Source organism: Xyrauchen texanus, chromosome 9 (genome assembly GCF_025860055.1).
Source record: "Xyrauchen texanus isolate HMW12.3.18 chromosome 9, RBS_HiC_50CHRs, whole genome shotgun sequence".
Classification (NCBI taxonomy): Eukaryota; Metazoa; Chordata; class Actinopteri; order Cypriniformes; family Catostomidae; genus Xyrauchen; species Xyrauchen texanus.
In genome coordinates, this window is record NC_068284.1 from 28,258,713 (window position 1) to 28,275,132 (window position 16,420).

At 39.3% G+C, this 16,420-nt stretch overlaps 1 protein-coding gene across 6 annotated transcripts in view; it reads right to left on the minus strand.

Annotated features, from left to right (window-relative positions):
* The window catches only part of LOC127648753 (catenin delta-2-like), a 143,853-nt gene that overhangs the window by 29,697 nt on the left and 97,736 nt on the right, over positions 1–16,420 (minus strand). For 4 of the 6 annotated variants that reach the window (XM_052133499.1, XM_052133497.1, XM_052133498.1 and 1 more), the window contains one exon: positions 15,496–15,552. The exons of the other annotated variants lie outside the window; for them this stretch is intronic. In XM_052133499.1, coding sequence (XP_051989459.1) covers positions 15,496–15,552 — 57 coding nt within the window. The remainder of the gene's footprint in view (positions 1–15,495; positions 15,553–16,420) is intronic. 6 annotated transcript variants of the gene reach the window in all.

The following is a 16,420-nucleotide window of genomic DNA, read 5'->3' on the forward strand; positions in this document are numbered from 1 at the left end:
TACAGCTACCACATGCCAGTGATCGTTTTTACAATTGTAATTTCCATGCTTTTTGCTGAAGTATGCTAGATCTCGAGTAATACTGTATATATATATATATATATATATATATATATATATATATATATATATATATATATATATACAGACAATAACATTATCACCGAAATTGTAGCTTTATCACGGGTATAATTGACAGCTGTGCTATTGCTTTTAGAAGTCCTCAGGTGCCTAGAACACTTCAGGAGAAGATCTGCATTGTCTATACCCCTGATCCTGTGACTATTTTGTTATATTTGTGTAGAATATCAGTGCAATATCAACTCAGACAGTGAATTAAACCAGTTCAGACATTAAATATATTATTCTGATCTCTGCTCTGAAACAAACACACATAATGCATTCACAACCGTGTTCACTAACAATTGTGGCTCTGAATTGTCCTTCAAAATATACATCAGCTTAAAGTAGTGGCTTAAATACTGTCTATGAAGAAATAACTGAAGTCAAGGCCATGTTCTATACTCACGACAGTCATGAATAACAGCTGTTACTAGTGACACTCATTGTGTTTCCATCCAAGTTGCAAATTTAAAGGCATTGAAAGGACCTACAGAGATGAGATATTTTTCTAAAAATATATATTTTGTTTTGTGCTCAGCAGAAGAAAGAAACCCATACACATCTGGAATGGCATGAGGGTGAGTAAATTATGAGAGAATTTTAATTTGAGTGAACTATTCCTTTAATTTATTTGAAAAATCTGAATATTGCAAAATACAAATTTCTAAAAAAGTAGTGTTTACATTCCATGTGTTTAAGAGAGCAAAATTGTCACTTTTGGATAAATTGATGCAAAATAGTTTTGACAATGAAAGTTGAAGCCACTGTGACTTTTGTGGCTTTTATTAAATGCAATAAATGGGTTTAGAGCATGCAGACAAAACATTCTGACAAACTTCATGTTTGCTAGCGTTAAGTAGCTGATGCCTTATGTCAGGGAGCTAAAACGTGTCAGACAGTTTTGGGAGCTAATTGTAGCCTATAATTTTAAGTACAGTGGCTCTGGCATTTCAAAATAACCAGAGCAACCTATGAGATGCTACGCAATGAAAATTATGAGTGAATTATGTATTCAAATGGTTTGTTGAGGCAAAGCCATTATTCTTTTGATGTGCATCTATATTATTATTTAAATTCTATAGATATATGTCTGGTAAATGTTCTTCCATCATAGTTTATGCAGTGAATAAAAAAAAAAAATGTAAAAAAATGTTAAATTATATAAAAAAACAATTTTTCTTTAATTATTTTTATATTTTTTATTTAAGATTAAAACATTTTTTGGGGAACTTCATTCATTCTTGGTTTTTTTTCCATTTAGCATTGTTTATACAATATCCCAAAATGTGCATATAAATGCAAAGTCTTCAAACCTGTCTACATTGGACACGTAGAAGCGAACTGTCTAAAAATGAGTAAGCATGTGTTGTGCCTTAGAAATGTAATGGGGTTTCCGTAAACTGTTGGCACAGTGCAATGCGACCATCGCATCGTGTGTAGACCGCATTATTGATTACAATGAGATTGATTAGCTTTTGATGCGACATGTAGACAGGGTGTTAATAGCAAATGACACTATGACCCCGTTTCCACCTGGTATTAAGATGCATTTCGTGTGAACCGATCACATGTGGTCAGCACTAAATGCAGGTCTAAACGGGGTCTAAAACTATTTGTGTTCGGATCACATAAAACACATACGAATGTGGTAAAAAACACAAGTGTCCACATCACATTTGAGGTGTAAATGCTAATCCATTCTGTATGCATTCCTGCAGCAGTGAAGTGCCACCCCTCATCTGTCAATTACCCACTATGCTAAAACAATTGCTTTGAAGTTTGCCGGTTACAAGCAGTTTTAAAAGGAAATAAATTTTTAAAAAGCTTATACATATCTGCTTGATATGTTGCATTTATGCTTCGAATAAATTTCAGCCGCACCCCTGTGAGAAAGTGTGTTAATATGTTTCATGATTTCTTTGATATGTCTGACTTGGTTGTGCTTTAATATCATGCAGTATCACACTGACATAATGACTGATTTATGTTGTCAAGAAACAGAGACTCTCCCTTCCAAATCCGAACACAAGTGGTCACAGGAAACACATTTAAACGACCAGGTGTAAACAGCTATATGTCTCACCTGACCACATATGATCGGATCACACAAGACATCGTAATACCGGGTGGAAACTGGGTCATTGTTAATAAATGAGTCCAATAAAGACGTGAGTTTATCCATACAAATCTTAATTCATCAACAGCTGCTTCAAATGTATTTGTTTTAACATTTTTAACTGAGATTAGAGCGTTTGGGTTGCATTATGAGCCCTGAACATATCCTGGAGTCAGGTCAGTTAAAGAATGTGATTGTCATTCTCATTTATTACCAAACTGTGTGAATGTAAATGTATTAACCTGTTAATACGCAATTCCCCCGTACATGGTAGTGACGTTACTCTGCTTACATTTAATATATCATTTACCATCTATAAATGTAATTAATGTTAACAAATTATACATCTTTTCAAAGATCTAAGGGTTCAAAATTGATATCCGATCTCTGTTTCACGATAGCAATGCTCCAGAAACAGCAATTTATTTATTTGTGCCAGGAGTACAAATGAAAACATCCAATATCAAAACAGGACTTCATACATTTATTATGAAATCGCAATCGCCAGATGAATCCAGTTCGCCATACTTGGGTCAATTGTCCATGACAAGCATTCATTGAAAAATGTCCAATAGCACTTTTTGTCCATAAAAGTGATAAATCTGAGAAATATTTATATATTCTCCATTGTTTACATGAGATCTCACCTGAAAGAATTACCCTTCCTCATTGTTCTTCAACAAACTATGCAACCTGAGCAGCATTCATGATGTAAAACTGTATATTATCTTATATATTAGAGTCTTATAAACAAAATGAGCCTGTCTCCAAAGTCTATTTTTAAATAGGTGCCGTAGATTTATTAATAATATCCAAGCAGTGCAGTCAGATTTTGTATTTGTATTGTATTTCTGGGTTGTCTTGGCACTTTTATTATATAATATAGTTTATTTATATTTTATTATATAATATAGTTTATATTATATATAAATCTTCAACTTCTCCAACTTTAAAAAATAACAACATATATTAATTCTGAAACTTGTGAAATAAAGCTCAAAGTGTCTTCTTTCAAAAGATTTTACAACTGTGTCCATACTCCAAAGGGTCCAGTAAATACAACCATTTAAGTTCAGGTATGTAATTTTCATGGTTTGTGCTCAAAAAGGAGGTGCATATCAACAGGTTAAGCCCTCTAAAACAGGATTGACAACAGTATTCAATTGCTGTGTGAATATAGCCATATTGCATGCAGTTGGCTCTCTCTCCATCCCTCCATCCCGCTCTCTTTCTATGTAATGCATGAACAGACCACCAAGCCCTGCACAGAACGGCAAACACTGTCTCCGTGCAACCGCCATGTCAGAGACAGTCAAACAAGAGGAATCAATTCAAATAATAAGATCCTGAGTGAGAGACATGGGTGGTAATCACAGAAGGAGAGCACAAGGAGGGAAGATAAGAAGATAAAAACATGAAAATGATGGGGGCAGAGAGAAAATGCAACATTGCCTTATTTTCACTCACGGCCTGTAAGGCAGGGGGAAAAAAAAAGAAAAACAACAACATGATGGACAAACCTCTCTGAGTAAGAGGCACCATGGGAAAAATGTATTGTAGCATGTCCTATTTTTCTCAGGGCAATTGTGGTCACAAAAAGAAAAATGGAATCCATTGGGAAAAGGTCACAATGGAGATTTGGGAATAATCCGGAAAGATGGGCACTTTGTCTTCATTGTATTTCTTTCTTTGTGTCACTGTTTAACCTTGAAGATGCAATCAAGATGTGTTTAAATCATGGCTCACACTAAGCTTTCGATGTCCGATGATCAAATCGTACTTACAAATGCATTAGATGTGATTGGAGCATCACAGCACGCTGTCATAAATCACAAAAGCACGCTAATTGACAATGTACATGTTAATAAGTAAATAAAAAAAACATATAAATGACTGTAAAACTTTATATGCTAATCAATGTGGTTCTGTCACGTATGTCAACTGTTGGTTAATTAATGTAAATAAAGTGTGCACATTAGCCTTAAAATTACTGTACTGTTAATTAACTAAAGCACTCAAATTGAATTATTCACCGTTTACCTCCATGTAATTACATGGATGGCAGTAAATCAGAAGGCATGGCCCCAATGCACACAAGCAGGTTTTGTGTCTAGCAAAGCAAAGTGCCTCTAGCACCGTAAAAAATTGCCAAGATTTAACAGTAATTTCTTACAATAAAATACTGTTTTCAATATTTTACTGTAAAACCAATGCAGGTTAGGTCCTTATCTGTCACAACACAACAATTACTGTGAAGAAAAAATTTGAATATCACACTGCATTATGGGAAAATTTTGTTTTGTTTGAAGTCACCATTATGTTGTTTAGTGATCACTTTGAATGGGACCTTATCTTATTTATTTTGAATTAAGTTTCTCCCAATTTGTATTCATTGTACTTTAATGTATGGAGAAACTAGTCAATTTAGAGGTTAATGTTATGCTGGCCCATATAAACTACAGCATATGATGTATTTGAAAGTAAAAAAATTGTATCATTTGAAATAACCAATGAGGAATGTATGTTTGCCAAGCTAGGCAATAATATGTTTGGTTTATCACTCATTAACTTTTTATCATGAGATATCATTCAGGCACACAAAATATCAGCACTCAGCATACAAATCTCAACGATAGTGGCACTTAACAAACAGCGTAGAAAAAAATGCAGATGATCATTGTGATTCTACAACACAGAATTGCTACATTACAGTAATTTATTGGTCCTGTTCAATGTGAAGTCACTGTATACAATTGTCTTTTATCTGTAATAAATAGTAGAAATACTACTGTAAAATATACTGTGAATGCCACGCAGTAACCAGGAATTTACTGTAAACTCACACTATTTCTTTTACAGTGTAGGTACTCCTACAATAACAAAATCTAGTATGAATGTACATAAACATATTTTTGCATTTTACTGAGCAATTTTACTGGCTTGTTTAACTTGATCTCTGTGAAGGGGATTTTTAAGTGGGCAGACAGATAGCAGCAGAAGTGAGAGGGGGCAGCAAGGAAGGAAGTCTAGCACTGGGAGTTGCTCAGAAATAGTTACCCACAGCGCTAGGACACAATTCATTTTCAACGAGAGGCCCAAATCCCTTAAAACTGCCACAAATAAGCAATAGAGTAGTACAGATAACTATCTGCTTCCTTTCACAGGGTTCATCACTGCTTTCAACAATATTTCTAATCTTTTAACATTATGGCTAAAAGGCTTCTGTACAGTTTACAGTTTTTTTTCTCTGTTTTAAAGGAACAAAACTACCAGTCTGAATTTATTAATATACCAACATTTCAGTATATGTAACTGTAATTCTAATTTACATTGTGAAATAAAAAAAATTCACAATATGTTACTAAAAAGATGTATTTTTTGGTTATAGATTTGAACCACTGGTTGGTACGCTTGTGGTTATGCACATTTTTAAATAAGTTTGCTCGTATTCAAGTCATGCGAGCAATGTCCCATACATGATACAGCCATATCAAAAATATTAACCCATGCATGCACACATAAGTGATGAGGATTAGCATGCAATGATTTTAATATGTACAGCACATTGCTCATATTTATTAAATATTTGCTGCTCTATAAACCACTATATAATTTATGATTATAGACAGAATAGTAATGGAACCCTGTTAGTCCTCATCCGCATCATTAAACCTTAGCGCTGAATCATTCCCAGAAAGTTAGTCCTACAGGGACACACACATATGCAAAGTGCAAGCTGCTTCTGCCTGGTGACACTTCCCTCCTCTCTGTCAGGTCTGTCACTGGCAGCCAAATCCTTAACCTCCCTATTATGACAATTAATGCCTGGGTGAGGCCACTCCCCCAGCAGAGCTCCAGTCAATGTGGCAGGCTGTTGAAGCAGGGATGAACCTACCATAAAATCACCAAACATGAATAATCAAACGTCTGCTCTGAGCCCAGGCATGCAAAAATGTCATCCCTTTGCCAAAGCCAGAGAAGGATTTGGCTGGGAAATGGCTCATTCACGCTACAGAGAACAGAGAGCACTTTTGTGAAGCGCACACAGATTTAAGCCCCACGTGGTCTGGTATGGAGAGGCGCTGTGGGTGGGTGGTTCGCCTTCTAATAAGCAGTCTGTCCCTTAACCTTCACCTGCAAGATCCGACATCTAATTGGTACAAATTAAACTAAGCATTGACAGTTATTAAAAGTTGTAATAAGAAAACGAGGGAGACAAAAGCAGATGCTCTATTCCAAAACCTAGTGAGCTGCCTACTTAAACTGCAATTTAAGGCATCATAGTAATGCTCCCGACACAAAGGATATTCCAAAAAGTAGTATCAAGTATGTACTTTTCAAGTATCAAGAACATGCTTTTTTTTGGGACATATTCTAAGACAGCATTGCATGTATCCTTCGTATATTGTGATGTGCCAAATTTTTTTTATCCAATATGGAGAGAAGGAGAAATTGATATTAAACTTATATTTCATGCAACACTTAAAATATTAATAAAAAAAATATTATAATATTAATTATTTTACCCAATATTTGTGTGTGCTATGTATTTATTAACTATTAAGAGTATCGCACTCAAAGGCAGCTGCCTATTTAGGCAAAAGTCAGTGAGGCAGCTCACTAAGTTGTGGAACAAAGCTAGAGACAAAGAGAAAGAACTTGTCCATGGATTTATAACAGGGTTGACAGGAAGGCAGCCTGAAATCCTTCAGCAGAAAGTAATGTAACATTTGGGCACTCACTGGATTGAAACAAACTCTCCAGTTTGTGGCAGCTCTTTGTTTGGGCTTTTGTTCTGGTTCAGTCAGGTGAGCCTATCTTTCATCCCCATTGCAGAAACATTAACACCACAAAACCCAGCTCAGTGTTTCATTGCATCAGCCTAAATAACCCATGGGGCCAGAGGAAGAAGAGGATAAGCCCCTCACGGACCACTGAATGATGCGCTGAGTGAAAAAACCAAATAAAAGCATCATAAATTATGCATTCAGAATGCCTGACTGAGCATGATTATTAGAAATAAAGCTAATGGAATGATTTTAAAAGGGATGCAGCCTAGGTAAATATAATACAGTCTGGTTGGGAGATACACAGCAAACTCTGCACTGATCAACTACAAAATGCTTTCACAAATACTCATACCAGGGGCATCATGCACCTATTATTATTATTTATTTATTTATTTTTTTTTTGAGGGGGCACCAAGGTCAACATTTGGTCAATGGTTCCCACAACTGCTTCAACTCAATAGATAATGAAAACATTCAGCCTATCTCTGAATTAATATATTAAATATTGTATTCCGTGTTCAGTGATAGCTAATACAACTACGTAAATTAACTAAATAAAATGGTTTGTATTTCTCCATGAGTGTGCTATTTCTCCATAAAATAGTTTAATTATGACTAGAACCTAGCTTAAATGTTAACTCGATCACTTGTTCACTATTACATATACAGCGATTGCCACACAATGCACTATATAGGAACGATCGACCAGGGGCGGGTTTCCCGTACAACGACGTAACTCACTGCTCAACCACAACAGCATGATGCATCATTGTACAATTTAACCAGCTAGTCAGACTGTTTCCCAAAACCGTAGTAACTATGTCACACATTCATTTTTCCAACCACGTTTGTTGAGCTGTTGTGATGACGCTACTCAGGGAGTGGAGTAATAACTTCTGTAATTATAAAATGATAATAGCTAATTTACACGTACACCAGAAAGCCGTTTAATGTGAGAAAGGTGATGAAGACACAAAATTGGCATACAGTGTAATGCGACAGATACATATGCTTCAATATATGGGTTTCCCTCTACATTAGACTTTGTTGTTCCCTTGATGCACTTGAGCACATACGCACTCTTCAAAAACCTATTAACTACAATTATGCGTTAACATAAACACACAAAAGCCGTGTTCTCCGACAGAAATCGTGTGATAAAGAGCTTTCTATTAACAGCCATTAATCCCATAAAAGGCTGCATTTATGTTTACATGAATTTTACAATGCCACTTTCTGCAAAAACCTGAAATAAGCAATTTTCTTAAGTGTACGTAAACGTGGTCTAAGTCTTGACAGAATGAAAGATATATATATAGAGAATAAAAGATATAAGACTCAGCGATATCAAATGATGTCCACACAGCAAACTAACATCTTGGTTACTGTTGTAACCTCCGTTCCCTGATGGAGGGAACGAGACGTTGTGTTAATGTAGTGACACTAGGGGTCACTCTTGGGAGCCCCAAACACCTCTGATCTCTGAGAAAAGACATCTACAATGGGAACCTGCCACGGCCTTTTCTCTAATTTTTTCTCTCAAAATTTCAGCTGGGGCCAAATGTATTCACGTCGGGGAAGGTATACTATCCCAGGAGGGAAAGACACAACAGAGACCACATCCTGCTCAAAGGGGAGGTTAACATGTGGCAAATACGTCATGTGGGCTTACCGCAGGCAAAGGGAGCTCTGCCCAAGGGAGACATGGATTTACCAACAGGGAAACAGTATCGCAGAAAATATATCACAAGTGGTTACCAAAGGTAACCAGAACATGTGGAGCACCTACCCCAGTACAAGGCATCGTAGCACACATATTGGGCCCAGCTACAAATTCCTCCACTGAATTTGCCAGCCACAGTGATAGGGAGGAAAGACATCCAGGGTCCACCGCCTTGTGAACTCGCATGAGGGAAAAAAGTGCATGTCTTCCCCTCTAGGCGGGGAAAGGCGCAGTATGCAAGCGGTACACCCGACCAGCTGCCCCGCATACTTACCTGTTCATACCTGACAACACACTGGGTGAAACTGGCTCAACCCAGATATGATAAAATCTTGAAGTTATTGGGTGTTGCCCAGTCCGCTGCTCTGCAGATGTCTGCTAGAGTGGTGCCATTGGCTAGTGCCCAGGAGGATGCTACACTCCTCATGGAGTGTGCCCTTTATTCCAAAGGGAAGGGAACGCCCTGGGCCTGGTATGCCAAAGGGATGGCATCCACAATCCAGTGGGCAAGCCTCTGTTTGGAGAATGTTTCTTTTCTGCTTTCCACCAAAGCAGATAAAGAGCTGCTCAGAGCATCTAATGCTCTGCGTGTGATCCAAGTATATGTGCAAAGGACGCACCAGACGCAGCAACAAGGCTGGGTCTGCCTCCTCCCAGGGCAGTGCTTGCATGTTCACCACTTAATCCCTAAATGGGGTCGTGTGAACATTGGGCACATAGCCCGGTCGGAGTCTCAAGACCATGTTAGAGTATACTGGACCAAAATCTAGGCAGGCAAAATCTAGCTCAAATGACACTAGGGGCTCAAACGGGGATCTCCGCAGGTTCAGCAGGACCACAGAGAGATCCCATGAGGGAAAGAGGTGTGGCCTGGGAGGATTCAACCTCTTGGCGCCTCTCAGGAACCTGATGATCAGGTCGTGCTTCCCCAGGGACTTACCATCCACTGAGTCATGGTGTGCCGCTATAGCAGCCACATACACCTTCAAGGTGGAGGGGAACAGCTGTCCATCCAGCCTCTCATACAAGAACACAAATTGGTCAAGAACACCAAATTGCGAACAAACGCCACTTCAAGGCAAACTGGCCTGAGTGATCATGTCTACCACCGCTGGTCCTTCCAGGGGACAGACATGGAGATTCTAGAGGTATGGGTGCAGGTACCAGATGGTGCCCCGTCTCTGAGAGAGGGCAAACCAGGCATACTGGAGAATTCTAATATGTGTGATTTGGCTGGGGAAAACGAGCGTACTGGGAAATGGGAGGTCAGTGGGGGAATTGCCCGTCAGGACCACTCCCATTGGGGACCATAAATTGTCCCCAGCACTAATCGACCCGTCCTTGTACCCGTAGGTAGAAGGCCCAGGGCGGGGAGCAGCTGGAGTGGCTTTCCCTTGGAAGAAGAGTGGTTCCAGGAATGCTGCCTCAATGTGAGCGCGGCCCAGACACTTGAGACAACGCTCTTGGCCGTCAGAGGCAGAGAGATAGCTACCGCATCCAAGAACTACACAAAGACGGAGAGGCTTCTTTAAAAAGACGCTCTCCATCAGTGCTCACTCTTTTAGTAGGAAATGTACTCTTTTCTGCAAGAATATATACTCTTTCAGCTGTCGAAGTGCCCAGGGGCATACTCTACACCAATTACGCAGAGGGGGAGAAAGCAGCTGAAATGCACAGTATATACAACAACAGATGCTTCTCGTTTTGAGGTGAATGGAACGGCAATGGAACTCGCTGCTCAACACACCTTGGCTCGAAGAAAAAATCTGAATGAGTGGTTGCCAGCCAGCTCCTTTTATACCCATATGTCCTGGGGAGTATCATGCAAATTCCACTCGCCAATTCCTATTGTGTTTGGAGCTCCCATGAGCGACCCCTAGTGTCACTACATCGGCACGATGTCGAATGAGTGATAGATAGGGAACAAGTACTAACAACTATGCTTCTAACCACAGGTAAACTTTGTGATTTCATGTTCATTATAACTACGTTTTTATTAAACTTAAAATTGTTGAACTATGTTGGTAACAATTAAATTGAGACCATAGCTGTCAAATGATGCTTTTGGGAAATGCACCCCAAATCAGACTGTGCTTAAGGGGAACTGAATATATAAAAGCTAAATGCTGGCTGATTAAAGTTATCCTTGTGAGTAGTCGTAAAAATATCAAATATTTCTATCTTGTGTACTGTGTGGCATAAGCAGTCATGCAAGAAAAAGCGAGCCTAATGTCTGGTGAACGAGCTTGAAAAGCACTGTCTTTCTCCCATTGAAAATAAGAAACATGTACAATCACCTTTTTGTTACTTTTGTGTTGGAAATGAGAAGATTCACACTGCAATATGATAAGCCACTGCTTTCTTTAAACATGAAGGAAAGAGTGTGTAAAAATGCCGCAAAACCTGTCAAATACATTACAGAACCAAAGGAAAAGAACAGTGACTGATCAAACATAAATATAATCTATATGCTTTGCATATCTATTTAGACTGCACGCAGAGCTTTAGATGTTCTGAACAGCTCTTTGTCTGCTTTGGCAGACGGTGGAAAGGGAACGGCGTCTCCAAACAGAGGTTAGCTCACTGGGTCGTTGACGCTATCTCTCTGGCCTACCAGACCCAGGCCATGCCCGCCCCCTTGCGGGTTCGAGCACACTCGACGAGAAGTGTGACATCCTCATGGGCACTGGCCAATGGCACCTCCCTAGCAGACATCTGCAGAGCAGCGGGCTGGGCAACACCCAACCCCTCACTAGGTAGGACCTACCACCACGCCGCTCCCACGTGTGGCTTGACAACCCACGGGGTGTATTGGCCACATGTCACCTCCCCCTAGTCTGGGCAGGATGTGGCCTCCACAGGGTCTTTTCCCCCTGAAAGAATAGGATCGGGGAAGACGCCTTCCCCGACGCATTTCATAGCGTTAAGATAGCCCCAGCCGCTTTACACTCTATGTGAGAGACATAGAGAGAGAAAAGGCAGGGGCTGGCTGGCTTGCTCCCATGCTGGTCATGTAGTGCCTGCTCCCCTCTTAGGGGTGCTGGGAACCTAAGGCCTGTATATGACACCTTTTTCTGGGGGCGTTGGGGAGGGTTACGTGTGGCCGATACAGTTGCTTCTAGCACGCAGCAGCCTGCTTGCACCTGTGTCAGCAGTTCACGTAACACGGTCTAGTGCATGGCGCTTTTGAACGTGACCCCTTGTCTCACTACATTCGACACAAAGTTGAGTGAGTGAGAGAAGGGGAACATCACGGTTACTGTTGTAACCTCCGTTCCCTGAAGGAGGGAAAGAGACATTGTGTCCCTTCTGCCACGAAACTAGACCTACCACTGTAAACAGCCGTAACTTATTCTCGGCTCATCAGTGCAAAAACCTGACTGACAGACACACATCTGCTTCCCTTTATACCCGTATGTCCGGGGGCGGGACATGCAAATTCTGTCTGCCAATTTCTCATTGGCCTTTTCTCAAGTTCAGAGGTATGAGAGGCTCCCAAGGAAGACCCCTTGTGTCACTTCATTCGACACAACGTCTCGTTCCCTCCCTCAGGGAACGGAGGTTACAACAGTAACTGTGACGTTTTCCAAAAAAGTGTGATTACGAACTTGTAGCTTAACATTTATAGCATAATTTACAGCTATCATTGCAAATTGAACACCTAATAAACTAAACATAGTTTATCCATTTAGTTCTGTTTGTATGTCGTACAACTTCCTTCTGGCACTACGGGCAGATGAATAGACAACTTACACATGCTGAACAAAGTAAATAAGACCAGTCACCAGCCCATGTAATCGCTGAAGCTCTAGCTTGTGTCTTAGCCGCTGAAGCGTGCCGTTAAAACAAACACTCTAATGAGCGTAGAGCTCCTATGTCCTCTCGGCTTGCTCCCTGGCTTTTCTATACAAACATGAGCAGCCCGCTGAATAAGCTTCACGCACTCACGCTGAAACATGCACTCCCTGCACTTCCATTCTAATATGTGTTTTTGGCTGACAGCAAACTGGAAAACGAGTGCTAGATCAACAACATGTTCATGGGGGGGTGTTTGGAATGGAAAACTAACTTCTGAATACTATATACTATTGATTTAATGAACACTTCAAACAGTAGTATGCTATATTGTTTTTAGAAGACCACAATTCAGCTAAAGACATCCAGTTGGAATTTCCATAAATATATTTTTTTTTTGCATTATTATTTTTGTTTATATTTAAATGTCCATACATATTGCCAATAATAGCTGTTATTGTGCATTTTAAACCAATTTTGTGTAAACCATTGGCAGTCTGGTCAAATAATTAGTCAAGAAATAGATGTTAAATACCCTGGCTGATATGATTTCATTAGTCACGCTAGTAATAGATGGTTAAGTCAAGTGCGTTGCATTGTGGCACACACCCTGTCTACCCAGGATGTGAGAAATGTTGCATTGCAAAATCTTGAGGCTGCCTACACTAAACGCATCAAAGTGAACCATAAACCATTTGTTGGTAGGAGTAGCGCCAGCAAGTGCAATGCAAAATAGAACGGGGCATCCGTTTACTGTCGGTTCGACAAGAAAATAGATTTTTCCTTAAGAAGCTACCTTTGAACCTGCTATATAAAGATTAACTTTTTAATTATTATACAAAAAATGTGCATAGTGTGCTGCAGAAATTAATAAGAATAGTGTGGTATTCCAAACATAGCCATGATTTGCCATGATGTTCCTGGAACAATCACCTTGTTTATTCCTCAACTACATTCCAATAAATCAATCAGAATTTAGGGGGAATAAGTTGCGGCTTAAAGCTAGAACAACGTTGAAATGTCCTAATTGAGTAAATCATGTTGTATAGGGCGGCTATTGGAACCTGCAGTCAATCTGATACTGAGGTGGCTAATTCTGACAGCTCTCGCCCTCCACTTGAACGAAGCACTAATACACTCTTTCTGACAGCTGTAATAGGAGTTGGGGACCCAGAGAGCTGCTAACAGTCACATAAATATAATCTGTGCAGTCAGGAGCAGTGAGCTCTAACAGGGTGTGAACGAATGACCCATGTTTGACCCCTCTTTATGAAATAGCGTTCAGCACCGTTGTTGATTCAGAACACATGCGAGCATTCCTAAGAGGACGCTTGAACTGACGGCAAAGAGAGAGGTCACGAAATGTCTCTGTTACACTATGATATGATCACTGTTAATACTAGCCATGATTTTTGTGTCAGTAGATAAAAATGATTAATAACATTTACATTCTCTATCATTTTACAGAGCCTACACCAATATCCTGAACCACATTTTCAAAGTGTATAAAAGAAAACGTGCCACATTCAACAAGGATTCAGTTAATGCACAAAAGAATGTAAGTCCATATTTCTATTCTTATAATTAATTGCATACAATCCATTTACATACCAACTGCTTATGAATGTGCTGTCTTTGTTTATATCGCCGATGCTTGAGTGAAATGAACTATACACAGACACTGAATTAACCGGAGAAGAACCTCTGAATTAAATTGCACTTGACCCAGCCCATTAGTGCCTAGCACGTAATTTCACCAAACCCACTTGTGCCTGGACTTAGCGCATGCTTGCAAGAAAATAACAAAACTTATGGCTATGCCCATTGACTTTATGCTTTATGCTTATGACTTATGGCATAGCGCTGCGCTTACAGTTAACACTCTTAAAATAGGGCCCTTGATGTGATCCCTGGGAATCGAACCCACAACATTGTCATTGCTAGTGTCATGCACCATCAAACTGTAAGATTTCAGAATGTTTTGGTCAAAACTAGCCACCATGTAATTTCTTGTAAGAGATGATGCAATTGTAGTTTCACTCAAACTGTAACATAAAGCACAATACACTTAGGCCACACTAAGATGCTTTAGTTAGAAAACACATTGATTTTGCTATGTTTACGCCTCATAACGTCAACATAACCATATTCTTTGGAAAACATGCAATGACATTAGGATGACATTAGATTTCTTACAAAAAACGATTAGTGTGGATGTGAAATAATCTAATCTATGAAATAATCTAATCTAAAAATCTCTCCGACATTTATGCCAATACAGTGATTACATAAAGCAAAAGTCAGAACACAAAAACACAACTATTGGTATTGCTTGCATTGAAAGGAGTACACAACTGAAGACAGTGGTGTTAAAATGAAAGTAAAAAAGGATAATAACCATGCTTTCACACAAAATGATAAAACAATGAATAACAACACAACAGGAGACTCACACACACACACACACACACACACACACACACACACACACACACACACACACACACACACACACACACACACACACACACACACAATGTGATGCTTTGCAGCAATGGACAAACACTGGTCACCTGTGCAGTATTACACTTTCCACTCTATCTTACATTCTTAGCACTCTTTGCTATAGCAATTATTCAGAACTGACTTTAGACTTAAAGATGACCACACATTACACTCTTTGTGGATTAATAAAGGACTAGAGTTCACATTGAGGAAATGTTGGGATGCAATCCATACAAACAGCAGATTTCTGTTCCTGTAGTAATTCACCCTGTAATTAACCTCAACAGCATCCTACTAAACAATGTAATATATTAGGTACCTTACAGCCTATACACATTCACACAGTTTCTAATTGAGTCATGCTACCCTAGCATATGATGTTGAGTAGAGGAGAAAAGTGCTTGTGTAGATGAGGAGTAGAATGTAAATAAATGCTGGATTACTTTGTCATTCTTTGCTCGGCTTGATTTTGATTCCAGACAAGGAATTCAGGGTCGTACCTATCAGGAGACAGGCAGAGAGAGAGAGACAGGGTAGGTGTCTAGCACAAAGGGATTTGACATTTAAAAAATAGTGTATTTACTTTTATCTGTCTTTTTATTGCTGTCACATATTACACACTTGCATTTGACATACACAAATGTTTTTTGTTGCAGGTTTTTATTAAAGTGGGGTCTCACATAATGGATTAGAACTCTTACATATTTCTTATGCTACATGAGAACTCTCTTACATATGGCTCCATTTTAGCAATGTATCTGTTGGAGACAGCTATAGCTGATTTGAGGGCAAGCTCTGCTTACAAACATTTCCAGTCAGAGAAAGTACTGAAATACAGCAAGAAGTACTCTGCATTTAACTTTTACAATGGAGCGGTCTAATTTTCAAAAAGATAATCTAGATGTTAATGTATCTTTATAAGAGGAACAATGTGTTATAATGCACTTACACAGATCAGCCACAACATTAATACCACCTTATTTACCACCAAAACAGCACCAACCCGCATCTCAAAATAGCATTCAGAGATGCAATTATTCTCATCACAGAGTGATTATCTGAGTTACCATAGACTATGTCCGTTCGAACCAGTCTGGCCATTATCTGTTGACCCTCATCCATGTGATTATTATCGAATCAGCCAATCGTGTGGCAGTGTATAAAATCATGCAGATATGTCATGCAGCTTCAGTTAATGTTCACCTCAACCATCAGAAAGGGAAAAAATATGATCTTAGTGATTTGGACATGGCATGATTGTTGGTGCCAGACGGGCTGGTTTGAGTATTTCTGTAACTGCTTTTCTCTAGAATTTACTCTGAATCGTGCAAATAACAAAAAACATCCAGTGAGCGCAGTTCTGTGGAT